Source organism: Aquila chrysaetos, chromosome 5, assembly GCF_900496995.4.
Source record: "Aquila chrysaetos chrysaetos chromosome 5, bAquChr1.4, whole genome shotgun sequence".
NCBI lineage: Eukaryota > Metazoa > Chordata > Aves > Accipitriformes > Accipitridae > Aquila > Aquila chrysaetos.
In genome coordinates this window covers 17,789,222-17,805,916 of record NC_044008.1, presented here as the reverse complement: position 1 = coordinate 17,805,916, position 16,695 = coordinate 17,789,222, and the positions used below count along the sequence as shown (strand labels likewise).

The window sequence follows — 16,695 nt, the reverse complement described above, 5'->3', positions numbered from 1 at the left end:
TTGGGATTTTGCTTTGCTTTCTCCAACTATACTGCTCAAAACAAGGAAACCATCCTCTACTACTCAACCATAAAAACGACCTAGAGTTAAGATTAATCTAAGATGTTACTTTGTAAGTATTTAGGACTATGAAAAATCAACATTAACTAGCAAACACTCATGATGTCTATTAAAAACTACAAAAAAAAATTTCTAGTGTAGAAAAGGTATAGTTCAGTACCCATTTTCATTTTCAAAAAATCTTGGCAGTCATCTACAATCACACACATTGATACAAAATCTGCTATAACATATAGTTCAACATAAAATATACATTGTATTGGTTACCTCCTTTACTAAATACTATACAATTTAGATCAAAAAACATTGAATAAAAAATTGGATCCACATTTAGAAAGATAAACAATTACAGTTTTTGATATGGAACTACTTCAACAATGTCCTATTAAATACAGTCCTATAAAGACCTCACAAAATTATTTTAAATCAGATAAAAATCAGGAACCCACACTTTACTTTCAGTTACAAAGCCTGGTAAAGGACAGTTTAAGAAAACACATTTACTTGCTACAACTGTCTGTCTTACTTTTTTTTAAGTGTGAAGCCTTAAAAATAATGCTTCCCAAACCTAGCCATTGAGAAAAGTTATTTAATCCCCAAAGCACTGAATGTACAAATAAGCCTTCAGCATTTCTTTCTTTCTTAGAAACTGAACAATAATATATTGTATTATATTTAAATTTTTATTACACCGAACAATAAGGTTGATTATCAGAATGGTATTTTTCATTTTAAAAACTTGGTTAAAGAATTTGTTTATATAAATGTTCATTGGCCAAGTTCTGGAAGACTATGTATAGGCATTATAATTATACACTTCATTTAGTATATAATCATTTGCTTCTATAAGTAATTCAAATGTAAACTCCAATATTGATACAAGCATAAAATGATATACAAGTCACACTGCAAGCAGTTAGACTATTTCTGAAGTAACAAAACACAGTTTTAAAGATATTTTTAATATAAATGTATCACTACCCTATATACAGAAGTATTCAGTTATATTTTTCACATTCATTTAAACAAAAAAAATACATCTACAACTAAAAGTTTTACATACATTTACATTTATAGTGTAATATTACATAAACACTGTTCTCCTGCCTTTAGTTTTTGATCATTAGAAATACTTTTAACATCCTAAAAGGACACAAAGAGCATTATCAAATGTTCAAGATGCAAATATGTGCCGGCCAACCCAAAATATGCTATGGTAAGCACTGGAACAAAAAACCTCACAGTATGTGTAATGAAAAGATGGAATTAATCTTTCCAAGAAGATTACCAAATACTAAGCTACACAAGAAATATTTTTTCTATCTCATCATTGACAGGCTAGTGTCACAAATATATGCCTGGTTCTGCTTGGCAACATTTTGTTAATACTCTGTTCATTAATTTAACAAACTATCAAGAGAGTATGTTTAGAATGGGCAAGCATTATCTCTTGCATTTCATTTAATTAAACTCTCTTCTAGCAATATGACAGTCAGCATTTCATGAAGGGAATTATTTTAAGGATGAAGGTAGAAAATATTTCAAAGTGCCCTGCTAAAACATGAAAGCATAATCTAAAATTACCCCTGCACACACTGTAATTTATCTATAATATTAAAGATGTTATTTCCAGAGCTCATAATTAATTGGATTCCACAGAGAAATTATTCAGGCATTCCAGATAGCAAAATAAAGCACAAAGGCACAAAACATAGTGCCGAAGGACAACCATAAACAACCACTGTGACTTGCCCGAATTACAACAATCATTGAGCTTAATATGAAATGAATACTGGCTGCCTTTTGTATGTGGTCATTACTCTGCTGCAAAGAAATTGCCAGTGAATTTTGATTATATTGCCTTAATAAAAAGTAATGAAAGTGGCTCATGCTCTAGTGGCTTTCTTTTAAATGATACACGACAGTGATCTTGCAAAGGCCAGTGTGCCACAAATTGATTATGACACCTCATCTGAGGAAGGTGATGTAACCTACCTATTGTAGGTAACTGCAGTGATGTTCGCTTGACTTCTTACAAACGTTTTAACGAAACACTTCCAGTGAAACACCAGTTAGAAATTAGCTTAGCTTTTAGGACTTACCATCAATCCGACTAACAAGTTCTTCCAACATTTTCACTTTCTTCTGAATTCCTGGCTGTGCAAATGTGTAGTTATCCTGAAGAAGAGACCATATACAAGTATAAGTTTGGGGGTGGGGCGAGTTTCTTTTCCTTCAATTACGTATCTCAATCCATTTATTTTTCTATGTTTTAAGGTGTTTGTGTTTTGTTTTTACATTTCCTGGGTCTAATTCTAGTGTTAAGGAGTAAAGCATCACATTGTATAGTCCTACTTCCAGTCCCCATCTCTAACAGTATACCCTATAGCTATTACTGCATCAATTGCTCTCTACTTGCTAATCTAGTGCCCCTGAAGTTACAGCTTTATTGCAGAAGTCCAAGTAGCTTTAAAAGGCTGTCATCTTAAATGCCAAAAGGAGCCACGCCAGAGATTTTTTTAAGGTGATTTTTTTCTCCTAAATTTACAATTCTACCACAAATAATCTAGGAAACTGAAAATTTAGACCCTAATCAGTGACAGGATAAGAATTTGATCTTTAGAAGTTCAGAATAACACCTTCCAGCAGCATAAGAAACCAAAAGTCTATTTCAATGGAGTCATGAAATTTACAATTCTACCACAAATAATCTAGGAAACTGAAAATTTAGACCCTAATCAGTGACAGGATAAGAATTTGATCTTTAGAAGTTCAGAATAACACCTTCCAGCAGCATAAGAAATCAAAAGTCTATTTCAATGGAGTCATGACTGTTCTGAACCCAAGGTTACAGTTAATATCATGAATCAAAATCTAACATGCAAGCTATATAGCTAAAACGGCAGGGTATTTGCATGTATTTGTTTGAATATATTAACTCTAACTGGATTTTTTATTTTTGGACTGCAGCTCTATAATATATACTAGAGTTTTAAATAACAAGAAAAAGAAAGGTATCTCCACTTTAACTCCAAAGTGATCAATCTTTTTAAATAAAGACATTATTTAAATACACAGCAATGTTTCTGAATATTTGATTGACAGTCCCTCCACTCAGCTCATTTTGTTATAGTTTTATAGAGAGATTCAAGAAAAGAAAACTGCCAATATATATTTTAAAAGAAAGCTGCTATGTAAAGTTGTTTTCATGTAACCACTACCTACCCAGAAAACCAGGGTAAAGGATTTTTCGTATCAACTGCTATTGTTTTAATAATTCATTTATGAAAATCAAATGGAGAGCTGAGCAACTATGCCAAAAATCATCCTAAAAAAATTTTCACTGATGTTCTAATATTATTTTTTCTTTACTTGATTTCAAATTTTAACTTGGCCTTAGAGTAAAATGGATGAATATCAGCTCATTTTTATGTATCTTAAGACATTTTTTTAATTTAAAAAAAAAAAAAGCCATGTTGACTTTCTTGACTATATTTACATGGGAAGGGTTATTTTGATTTGTTTTATGAAACTGAATTGCAATTTAATCTTCAAATTCTAGAAAGCTGCCATAAAGCATGAAACCCAAAAGTTCACAAGGGAAAATTATGCACTAATAATTCTGTTGGTTATAGTACATCAGCCAGCAAGTGGTTTACAGTATCAAAAAGTCTATTATGTGCTCCTATCACTTGTAACTGACCACAGTAGTAGCTATTTAAAAAATTATAGCAAAGTTCTCTGCTGGCCTAGCAGTAGCACCTTCACAGTATTTCATATTAGAAACCAATTTATAAACTAAAACAGTGTCGATGAGGAAAATTCTCTGAATTTTGGAATTTCCCACAGGAATGACCAACTAAAATAGGCAACCATTTCATCTTGCTGGCTTTGTCTCTCAAATCGAACATGAGCATCCTCAGTAGGGCAATAAAGCATCAAAATAGAATAAAGCATCAAAATAGAAAGAATGGAAAGTCTCATACAGAATTCAAATCTACTATAATCTTACTTCAGGGACAGAGAAACTATCCCATGCACTGTGATAATACCTTTTATACAAATCTGACACACTCCTGTATTAGTCATGTATCATATCCAGGATACTGCATCTTCAGGAAACAGTATATTCATTTTCTTTACAGAACCTACTCTAACAATGAAAACTGTATTCAATTTTTTTTTTTCAAATGTTTATATACTGTTCTACTTATTTATTTAAAGAAAGTTAACTGGTATTTCTAGAAGTAGTACTGTACTCAAAGTACAGCAATATGGTACTCAATTATTTCATCTATAACAGATCCTCTGTAAAAGTGTCTTCATGTATTTAACACTGAAAGCCAACACAGAGCTAAAACACTACTACTTCAATCATTAGTCTCTCCCCAAGTGGTGCAACTCCCAACTGGGATCTATGAATCTGAAACTGTTTTCTTTCTCAAAGCATCATTTACTCTGTATACATACACCTGGAAATGCAACCCAAAACTGCCATCTTGGATTTGAAAACAGGTAAGTTTGCTCTCCACTACATTTTATCTTTTGACTATTCATTTATTTTTCTTTTCATTATTTCAGCTGCAAATGAACACAGCTGGGAGTCACTCTTCTATTTGTGCTGACTCATCTAACTGGAAAGATCTTTGTTGGCTCCCCCAGTCCTCTCTTCTAATTAAACTACACTGTACATATTCCCTCCTATGACACTTGTAACTGACTTTCTGGAGTTTGCAAAACTGTGAGAAGGACTTCGTAAACATCAAAACTACTCTGTTATCTACTACTCTTGCTCCCTTTGTGCTTATATGTAGAGGAAAAAGCTAGTAACACAGATAAAGAAAAAAATGTGACAAACTCATGAAATTAAAGAATTATTGCTCGGGACAATATAGAAGTACAGTGGTTAAGATTTTAATTCCTCTACCATACAATTTAATTGGCAACACCAGCTTCGAAATTTGAATCAACTTTACTCCCAACTCTTCTACCTCCTCCCAGCCAAGAGGCGCAGGTGGATGGGGAATGGGGGTTGTGGTCAGTTCATAACACTTCATCTCTGCCGCTCCCCATGGACCATATGTCCTGTCAGAAAGCCTGCTCTTGCGCAGGCTCCTCTCCACAGGCTGCAGCTTCCATTAAGGGATCTCCACCTGCTCTGGCATGGGGTCCCTCCCCGGGCTGCAGGTGGAGATCTGCTCCACCGTGGACCTCCCTGGGCTGCGGGGGGACAGCCTGCCTCACCATGGTCTTCACCACAGGCTACAAGGAAATCTCTGCTCCTGGAGCACCTCCTCCCCCTCCTTCTTCACTGACTTTGGTATCTGCAGGGTTGTTTCTCTCACTCCTCTCTCACAGCTGCTGTGCAGTGTTTTTTACCCTTTCTTAAACATGCTACCACATTTGGCTAGCAACCGGTCCATCTTGGAGCTGGCTGGGACTGGCTCTGTCCGACATGGGGCTTCTTCTCACAGAATACACCCCTGCAGCTCCCCTGCTACCAAAACCTTGCCACATAAACCCAATACAAATTCTCTGCTAACTTTTGAAGAAAGAAGCGTTTCAGTATTCAACTCTCCTAACTATTCCTACTCACAGTTGTAGATCCTCAGAAGAACATTTCATTACTTATCCTGCAAATTTTTGTTATATTTCCTCATTTATTCCTTGTGTAACTTTGACCATTGATATTAAGCAAAAGACGAACTCTGAAAAAGTCATAAGTAACCGAGAACAGGATTGTCTTGCCTTAACAGATCTTCAGCAAACAGTTAACACAAAATGCCTTATATTTCTAACCGCTGTTCTTGACACTTTCTAGTAAGTATTCACATATGAAAAAGTATGCATGAATACACAACAGAATCCATGATAAACATAAAAAATTCATGCATTGGTGTGCAGTATCTAAATTGACGTTCTGCTCAGCTTCCAACATACTTTCAGTGAACTATGCTAACCTACTTCACAGCTGAGTGGTTAGAAAATCTAGTTCAGACTCTGGCACATAATTAGTTTCACCTTACAATACAAAAGGTTAAGACTTCGTAATGTCACAGGGGCTTAAAACTTGCTTCAGTCTCAAATTTTTGTGTTAGTAATCTGTACTTATTCTGTAGAGGCTAGTATAACCACCTCACTGCCCTGCAACTACAACTAGGTCTGGCAGGACTTCTTCTCAAAAAATAATCATTATAATTTAAAATAAAGTATTTCAATTATAGCCTTCACTAAACATGACAAAACATTAGGTAATGTCCTGGGTTTGGCTGAAATAGTTAGTTTTCTTCTTAGTAGCTGGTATAGTGCTGTGTTTTGGATTTAGGATGAGAATGATGTCGATAACACACTGATGGTTCCGTTGTTGCTAAGCAGTTTTTGTACTAAGTCAAGGACTTCTCAGCTTCTCATACTGCCCTGCCAGCGGAGGCTGGGAGTGCACAAGAAGCTGGGAGGGGGCACAGCTGGGACAGCTGACCCAAACGAGCCAAAGGGGTATTGCATACCATATGATGTCATGCCCAGTATATAAACTGCAGGGAGTTGGCCAGGGGATGCTGTGGCTCAGGGATTGGCTGGGCATTGTCAGAGGGTGGTGAGTAATTGTGTTGTGCATCACTTGTTTTATACATTCTAATATTATTATTATTTTCCCTTCCTTTTCTGTCCTATTAATCTGTCTTTATCTCAGCCCACGAGTTTTACTTTTTTTTTCCCGCTCCTCTCCCACATCCCACTGCGGGGGCGGGGAGTGAGTGAGTGGCTGCGTGGTGCTTAGCTGCCAGCTGGGATTAAACAACAACAGGTAATTCCTTACATTTTCAATACCTTGGAAAGGTGTTTACCTTGAAAAGTAAGTCCTAAAGTAACCTTTTCTGTGGATACACTGAGAAAGTGATATTGAGTGAACTATGGATCGTCCTACTTGCATTCTGAATATCCTCCAAATGTTGCAGTATCTACACCATACCCCTCTAGCATTTTTTATTTGTCTACCAGGAATAAAATACCAAAGTAGATTCTACTATTTTCAACCATGTATATCAATGAGATTCTTATTAGTCACTCTGATGCATATTCTAACAAATATACTCCATTTCCAATCACCATAGGCAGCCACAGTACTGACAGCTATCTGTTCGAAATACTACTAACTTATGATGGAGTGCCAAAAAGAACACAGATGCTTTTTAAGTGCATGTTAAATGTACTTCCAAAGCAACTGTTCAGTAAGTTCAACATACCTCCATTATTTTAATTTTAAATCTCTTCCAAAATACTACAGATACTTCATAACAATGAGTCCATAATAAATCTGAAAATCTTTCCGACTTCTTGAATTATTTCAATTACATGTGGAAAAAGGAATGTAAACAGCATTTGTGAATGCCATCTGGTACATAAGTACAAAGGCAGCTGCAAGCATACAGAGAAGGAATCAAATACTTACTATTATATATAAATATAATAACGTATGTATATTATAAATTTATTATATATAATTATTAAGTAATGTATATACATATATCCTTCTGTGTGTATATATAAACAGATATATATACACTTTATATACTTCCACAGAAATGAAAACACACTATATTACTTTTCCTACTCATTCCTTAGGAAATATTTTCAAGTTTCAAAATGCAACTTTTCTTATCTACACATAAGAAATTTTAATATTTTAGATCGTTTGCCCTTCTGCACTGATTTATGTTATTTAAAAATATATAGAAGGAATTTCAGAGTATTAAAAATTGTTTCCCAGGGTCAGAAAATGAAACAAATTTGCAACTCTCTAAGATAAGAACCTTGGGGAAACAACGCCCTCTGAATGATACAGAACGTTACTCCACTATGTAATATATTGCACATATGACCTTTACTACAGTTATCATTATCAGGAATACTTTCTATTTTGAAAATTCAGGCTTTGCAGGCTTTAGCTAAACAAAAAGTCACCCATCTTTTTCTATAAATAGGTGTTGACGGGATAATTTTAAAAGAAGAAGAAAGCTGAAGAGGAAAGGAAAACAACCTTTTATGTCATCACAGAAAGAAGAATAGAGCCAGCCAAATTGAAAAGAAAAAACACTGTCAATAATTTGACAAGAATGACTGCAGCCAAGCACAACTACAGGCACAGTACTTCTCATTCTTTTCAGGTCACACAAGCTGTTCACCAACAATGTACTGTTGAAAACATCAGAACCATTTACAGAAGCAAATGGAAAGTTTTGACACAAAATCTTCATGTGTTGTTTGCTTGCTTTTAATAAGGTTTTATCAATCAGATCAGAGCTCTTAAATATAAAGAATACATTAAGCAATCTGTATACAGCATACCTAGATGTCTGTTTTCTCTACTGATGTATATTTAAGAATTCCTATACATCAATTTAGGTATGTTCAAGTATATTATCACATGAGCAAAAGACAACTGAAAGAAAAAAAGCTTTCTGAAGGTGTATATTTATCTCATTATGTCAGAAAGGGATCTTCTCAATTTTATTTTTAGAACTCATTTAAGTACTTCATTCACACATTTGTGAATCCTCTAAGCAAACTCAATTAAAAATCTTGGTTCACCTTGCTCTCAAAGTTACACAAAAAGGCGGGGGCAGGTGGGAGGGAAGCATGACACTTACATGATGATAGCCAACACATATATCAACACTAACAATGGTAGGCACAGTTTACCCAAAATGTTTCCTGAAACTGGAGATTATAATGTAAATTCAATCTTAAATACAGTTTAGGGGAGAGAGAGAGTACGCATGCACTAGAACAAATGCACAAGTGTGCTGTGAGTATGCTGTTTGCACATATTCCATAGTATGTTCCATAATTACTCCAAGATGCTTCCTTTAAAAGAAATGATCCTTCAGCCTTTGTAATTATTAAGCCTGACTTTTGAAACTTAAAATTTCCTAAGCAGTAGGAAAGAGATTTACAAAGTGTTGCAGCCCAAAATTTTCTACGCGGAAAACAGTATCATATTTATTTCTACATAACAAGATGGAAAAAGCAACATCTTATTAAAAAGTAGGTACTGATTCTCATATGATAATAGTATCCATAGTCTCAGAATCAAAGACCCTGTCTTCTACTGGGCTATGTAATCAAACCTCAGTTTTACACAAGTGGATGTATTATAAATTACAGAAACTGTTAAAGTAACAATAAAAGAAGTGCTCAGGGTATATTTTTGGATTATGGCATAGGCCGGACAACAGTTCAAATCCAGGTAAAAGCTAGAAATCATAAATATGGACACTTATGATCCCAAAAGCTGATGCTGTAAATCTTAGGTAGAAGATAAAAATATTTTTATTCTGAGGTATACTGATGGCACAGTATATTTAATCTAAAACACAGAAAACAATGCCTTTTATATAAGTATACAGAGCCAATTACAAATAGATTTGTTTTCTTCCTGAAAATTTTACTCTCAGTGACAGGCTAGAAAACTGCATTATTGGATTCCAAAGATACACAGGCTCCTTAAGAGCTTCTGAAGACACCTGTCCTGAAGAACAACTATAGCCCTCAAGATAAATCCTACTGATGCCCTCAATCTTCTGATACCCGAAATCCCAACAAAGGCTTGTTGTTACAAACTTAAAATTGGCTACTGGGCCAAACAAAAGAACCACCTTGTTTTTTCCTTTTAAGAGCAGTCAGCAGCAAAGGACCACAGGGGACAATAGAAGTAAAATAAGCCTGCAGTGAATGCTTGCAGCATTCTTTCAGTTTCCAGTTTGCAGCACTGAGACTTCCCTAACTCAAGGTGGTATCTTGGTAATTAAAGTTGTTTAAAGATTTTTCTTCAACCAAACTTCAAACTATTCAGGTGCTAAACCCATGTAAAATGCTTTTCATCCTTTGTCAAGCAGCCCTGCAGCTTAGTTACTCAACCACTCTTTTTTAAGCCTATCACTCAGCAGTATTAAGAGATATTACCTAGGTCTTGCATCAGAAGAGAGGGAAAGCAACTACTCCCTATTCACCTTCTTCATGCAGCTCATCATTTTAAAGACTTCTATTACATTCCTCCACTTAGCTAAGTCATCCAAGCTGAAGAACATAATCCATCACCCAGAAACTGTTCCATATCTTTGATCACATATTTCTTGCTCCATGATTATTTTTTTAACTTTCAATCCATCATTTCAAAATGGGATGGACAGAAGGGATTAGAACGGCATACTGAGCACAAGCTCATTTTAGGTTTTAAAAGTAGCAAAGTGATGTTTTCTCTTTCGAGGACTGCTTACATAAACACTTCTCCTCCCTATGTGGTAACAGGCAATGCTTCTACCATGGATGCTCAGCTTCTTTATGAACTTCTGGTAAAGGACTTGATCAAAATGCATTTTGGAAATGCAATTAAACTATACAGTTGTTCATAGGCTCACTGATTCCTTCCAAAAGCTGCCAGATTTGTGCTTCTTTACAGGAGTTATAGAAAATATTGAATAATATGGTTTTTATCCTTTAACCATTAATTCTGTTTATTTTTACACTTTCTACAAATCTTTCTGATGCACATGTCTAGTTGTCTGTGCTCTCCTGAATCCCCTTGAAATCATTTTCAAAATCTGATGTCATACCCACCCCATTCCATACCTCTCATACCAAAACAGTTTTGAGCATTGATCTTCTTGTTTACCCATTACCAGAGACCCTCATAGGAGGTAATCACAGATATATTTCACGCTGAGCAGAGCTAGCCATTGCCTCTGAAATTCTTACGAGGCATCCTGATACACAGTATCCTAGTGATGCATTCAATCTTCTCAAACTGCTAGGGAGGATTATAAGTCCTCCAGCAACCAAGCAATACACTAGAAATTTCAGGAGACTCCCAAAAGATCTCTCATGGACAGGCGCTAGTCCAAACTCAGCAATTTTCATATAAAGCTTATTGTTGTGGCATACTTGTACTATACAGTTCAGTGATATCACAAACAATAGATTTAATTGCAATTCTTCTATATCAATGTACTATTTATACTTTCCAAAGTAGACACTGATGCTATATGACTCAGGCTCATTGTTAATGACAGTCTCAGTGTAGCCGAGTTTGAAGGATTATTTATTCCAAAAATCTAAAATGTTGACATTTTTAGCCTCAGGTTTTGGTACATCAAGAGTTTCAGGATCTACTTTGAAACAATCTGTCTGAGGCCAGATCATCAACAACCATGATACAGTCCTTAGCTACTCAGACTAAACCTACTCAGAGCCATACAGGAAGAGCATAGCAGATATGCTTTTTTTTACATTTTAACTACTTGAAGTTTTGAACAGACAATAGCAGACATGATTTAATTACTGTCATATCAAAAGAACAGGACTAACATAGCAACTGTGTTAATTACATTCCATCAGCTCGTAGTTACAACTCTACTGCCTGAGTTTGTTTATTAACTTCCTAGCATTGTTCAATAAAACATACGTTTTTTTCCTTCAGGTACTAATAAAGTCTTCAAAGAACTCTATGAAGAGAAGCTTCAAACAAGACTTTGGAGATCTGAAGGTCCTTTAGAAAAGGAAAAGTCACACAGAATGACACAATACTGCATGTGTTTTGCCCTCAAAAAAGTCTGCCCTTAATGGTATTCATTCTTAATAGTAATTTATATGTATTCTGTGTAAGAAAATTATTTTGAATTGAGAAAGGTAAAACCTGCTTACAGAAAAATTTCTAGACTCTTGTTCTACTTTGAATCTTCTTTTCTTTCACTCTTAAGTTTAAAACACCATAGAACAGTATTTCCTCCAATAGATTATGTAAGAAAAATAGAAGCAGACATCTGAACATGAATACAGAAAGGATTCTGGATAGAAGCACCTGTTGTGGCCATGCTTATGTTTCAGAAGATTTGAGTCTCATATATGACATGCAGATGGAGTAACAGAAGAATAATGTTTAGGGGTATCATTTGATAAGTGATTACTAAAAATGTTGAAGTTGTCCATTTCTCATTAGAAGAAAAGCCATTCCAGAATCCTGAACAAGCACACATGCCCACCCTAATTGCAGAACCTACTTCTCATTAAATTTGTAATGTTTATGACTTTCCAATTAATATCTAAATTTGAGAAACTGGATATTTGGATTTAAAATGATTCATAATTTAGAAACAGCTTTATGGAAGCCACTGATAATGAAAAGAATAACAGTAATCCCAAGCTATTGTTTATTCATCAGAATAGAAGCCTCCATTCAATAATAAACTCACTTTCGGCAAAACAGAGCAATCTGTTTGCAATCATCAGCAGTCTTCCCTATAATTATACTTATTATCATTCATGAAGTTTCACAGCACAACTCGCACTTCAATTCTAAAATAAAAAGTTGTTACTTTTATAAGTGTTTTAAAACACAATTCTGACCAAGCAATCCATTGTTTTTCCTTAGAATAGTCATAGCTTCAAGAAAGAAAACCACCATGTTTTGTCATTCTCAGGATGCAACTTGGACAAGACACTAGCATTAAATGAACAATCTGGATTTCTGAAAATTACTAAACAGTTACTACCATATAGAAGTTCTATCTCACAGATGGAGTTACAGCACTAGCAGCTGCAGGAACAGACATGGGACATGAATATGCAGCTCAAACGTTGAAAGAACTATGTACAGAAATAACTACTGGTAGTATTTCTGACAATTCTTGACAGGACTTCCACATTTCTAAAACATACATTTCTGACTGGCATTAGGATCTGTTTATACAGAAATTGGAGCATGACTGCAGTACTGTCTTTCAGTATCAACTATATAATGTTAGTGGAGACTCTGAAGACTGCTTGGGAGACAGTTATATCATATATCACATTTTCCCTGAAGGCACCGCATCTGTGGTGCTATGTTCAGCTGAGGAAGGCGGGAGGAAAGACTACTTTCTCCATTTAGCTAAGCCTACCAGAAGCGCTGGGCTGGTGCATACCCAGAAACCCTAGACAAGCTATCACTGCATTTGCACAGGTAGTCCCTGCAGTACCTGTGATACAGAAACTTGACCCATGCCTGAAAACACATATGCAACAGACACATGGTTCACATGACAAGAGACAGATAACAGACAGATGCAGACACTTACAGTACATATTCCTTGCATCTGTCTATCTTGGCTAACAAACCCATATTCTCAGACAACAGATCTGCAATTTATCAAAACCCTAAACTAGCTACCCAAATGAACTGCAGACAATCAAGAAACTTGTCTTGCAGTTTAATGAAAAGGTACAAAGAAAGCTATCTTCAACCTACTTTTTCCTTTAAAATAAACCTTTGGAAGGTCCTGTGAAGAATTTTCAGAAGAGCTAGCATCAGTTATTTCTGCACATACTTCTCAACATTTGAGCTGCATATTCATGCTATTTATCTGTTCCCGCAGACCTCTGAAAGCCTTTTCAAGCAGCATTCCATCCACCCATAATTCAGACTTGAGGCACACATTAGCAACAACTTTCCAGAACTCAGGAGCGAGAAAGAACTTTGCAGGATTCCCTTTGCAGATCATAAATCTTACTATTTAATCAGCCATAGAAATAGCTAATATATACCTCAGTATACTCCAGTCCCCAGAAATAAATTATCTCCCTTTTATTCTAAAAAATTCCCAGGCCCTGATAAATAATGATATTAATATTTTATTGCTATTTTTAATACATCTGATTAGGTCATTATGTAATGCATATATTTCCCCTGTGGTTACTTTATTACCATTATACTTGAACTTAAAATGAAGAACTATACTCTAATTTTATGTATGAGCATTATGTTTTCAGGTGGCACAGATCAGTGTGAACTTTTTACTTGAACATTTCCCATTTTGAGGAAAGTGTTATAAAGGACGATTTAGTAACAAAAAAGCTAATTACAATGGATATATGGGAATGTCTACTTAATTAAGTGGAAAAAATACTTGTGGGATAAGTTCTAGTTTTCCCATATGCACAGCCATTATTCCTACAGGTGAAAATGCTAAAAATACTCATGCATCATCTACAACTTAGAAGTGTTCTAAAGTCAACCAGCTTTATCATAAGCATGGTAGATTGACATCTGAAATGCTTTATCTTTTGATTGTTCAACTTGAAATGCAAGAAAAAATAGTTTTGGAAATTGACCAGCTATAAAGAAAACCTAGGAATACATGATTCTTATTCACAATAGGAATGCACCAAAATACTGTAATATAGATTAAAAAAATGTGAAATTTCCAACTAATGCATTGAAAATAATCAAGAATGGTGGTCTTATTTAGCTGTATTTTGCACATGGCCACACACACCCTCAGAAACAGATTTTTATAAATCAGCATTATTGCATCTTGCAAGCATACAGGCTGGAGACAAACTGGCTGGGAAGGAGTTCTGTGGAAAAGGACCTGGAAGTCTCAACAGACAGCAAGATCAGTCTGAGCTGGTGGTATGCCCTGGCAGCAAAGGGAGCCAGCAGCCTCCTGGCTCAGTAGATTAAGGGAACTGATTATCCCCACTCAGCACTCATTGTGGAATCTCTGAGGTTGGCAGGGACCTCTGGACACCATCTAAGCCCAAACCCTGCCCAAAGCAGGGCCACCTGGAGCAAGCTCCTCAAGGCCATGTGCAGTCAGGATTTGAACTCCAAAGACCAAGACTCTACAACCTCTCTGACCAAACAGTTCCAGAGTTCAATCACCTTTACTGTAATGATTAAAAATAATTTCTTGTATTTCAAGACCACATCTAGAATACCACATCCAGTTTTTGGGACCCTAACACAAGAAAAACATGAATAAACTGGAGTAAGGGCAAAAGGTCACCAAGACGCTCAGAGGTACGGAGCACATGCCCTGTGAGAGGCTGAGGGAACTGGGTTTGTTCAGCCTGAAGAAAAGAAGGCTTCAGAGGCACCCAATCGCACCCTGCTAAAACACATGTTATCAGGAAGACAGAGTTCTGGTTTTAATAGTGGTGCATAGTGGGAGGATGAGAGACAAGCAGCATAAACAAACAAGAAGTGTTCCATCTGGCTATAGAGAAAAACTTTTTCAACATGAGGACAATAAAGCATTGGATCAAATTAACGCCCTGAGATTGTGCAGTCTCCATCCTTGGAGGTTTCAAGACCCAACTGGACAAAGCCCTGAGCAAGTCGATCTGACCTTAGAGCTGACCCTACTTTGAGCAGGAGGTTGGACTAGATGACCTGTGGAGGCCCCCTCCTACCAGAATTATCCTATGTTCTTATGATTTTAGAAGTTCTCATTTGTTTTCCTGAAATAAATATGAAAAATTGCAGTGAGGTACAGTTTCTGGGACAAAAGCTAAAGAAAAAATTTGCAGCACATAGTCATGAACCACTGGAAAGGAAAACCATTACAGCATATCATCATCCAAAATTGACTGCTGTAAGACAGTACATACAGCTACAGATTACAAGATTAACTGACATCTTGGAGAAAGACAAAATTATATTTAAAAAATCTCCTAGATTTCTATTTAAATCAATTTTTTAAAAATTTCAATCAAATTGTGATGACCCTTATGTGCAGCCACTTAGGAGCCTATAACTAGAGAGAACAAACTGAGAAAGAAGATGCAAAGTAACCTGAGAACACAAGATAGATTAAACTACTGTGCAATATCAAATATTAACTACTGGAAGAGTTCTGCAAAACTTTGTAACTGAAGCCAATGACATACTTGCATAGAAACTCCCAGATCACCAAAAAACAGCACAAGTGAAGCTGCTAAAGCAACAGATGATTTGACCAAGTTTTTTATTTCTCCTCTAGGCTAAGAACTGTAAGCATATCAGGAAGTGATTGTCATGCTGCTCAATGCCAACACTGTCTTTTATTCCATAGGTCCCTGGGGTTCAAAGATGTGCTGTTATATTAAAAATACACAGAGTCACATTAGCTAAAGAAGAGATGGGGGTAAGATGACTGAGGAAAGGAGAAATGACACATACTAGGTGTAGCAAAACTCGACCAAGAAATACATATTTCTTAATAACACCTTTGACAATTCTGGAATCAAGAAAATGAGACTGTTGGGATGGGTTGGAAAAATAAATTAGTTTTCTGTTAAGAATAATAAAGGGATACAAATACAATCATTCTTCCATTACACTTACGCATTGGAAAGACAAACACACACACACAAAAAAAAAAATGTATCTAGCTTGTATTACTAAAAAAATTTCACAACAGGACCCAAACTGTTATCAAAGTACACTCTTTAAACTTACCCAATACTGGTAGGCCAACAACAAAAGGAAGCCAATATTAATAAATAAATTAACAGAAATATTCTGCAGAGATTTTTAGATTGCAGTTACCACCACATGTCACATATTCCTCTTCTCTAAAATTCTTGTACGGTTTATTCAGACATCTCGGACGAAGTATCAGTAGTCATACATTAAGTCTCTTATGACGTACTTTCACAGGAAAAAGGAAATGTAATAGCACTAATCTTGTTTGGGATTCTCCTCTGGTTTTGTGTTTTTATGTTGTCTAGTTTTGTGGCTTTGTGAGCTATAAGCAGTTTTTCCTGGCTGGCTGTAAAGACATTCCATTATCTATAGTAGATCACATGGAAAATACTAAGGGAGTAGTAAGAACTAAT

General features: G+C 35.7%; 1 protein-coding gene across 5 annotated transcripts in view; it reads right to left on the bottom strand.

The window, feature by feature from the left end:
- The window catches only part of TBC1D22A (TBC1 domain family member 22A), a 186,592-nt gene that overhangs the window by 96,176 nt on the left and 73,721 nt on the right, over nt 1–16,695 (bottom strand). For all 5 annotated transcript variants that reach the window (XM_030015094.2, XM_041123584.1, XM_030015095.2 and 2 more), the window contains exon 10: nt 2,163–2,238. In XM_030015094.2, coding sequence (XP_029870954.1) covers nt 2,163–2,238 — 76 coding nt within the window. The remainder of the gene's footprint in view (nt 1–2,162; nt 2,239–16,695) is intronic.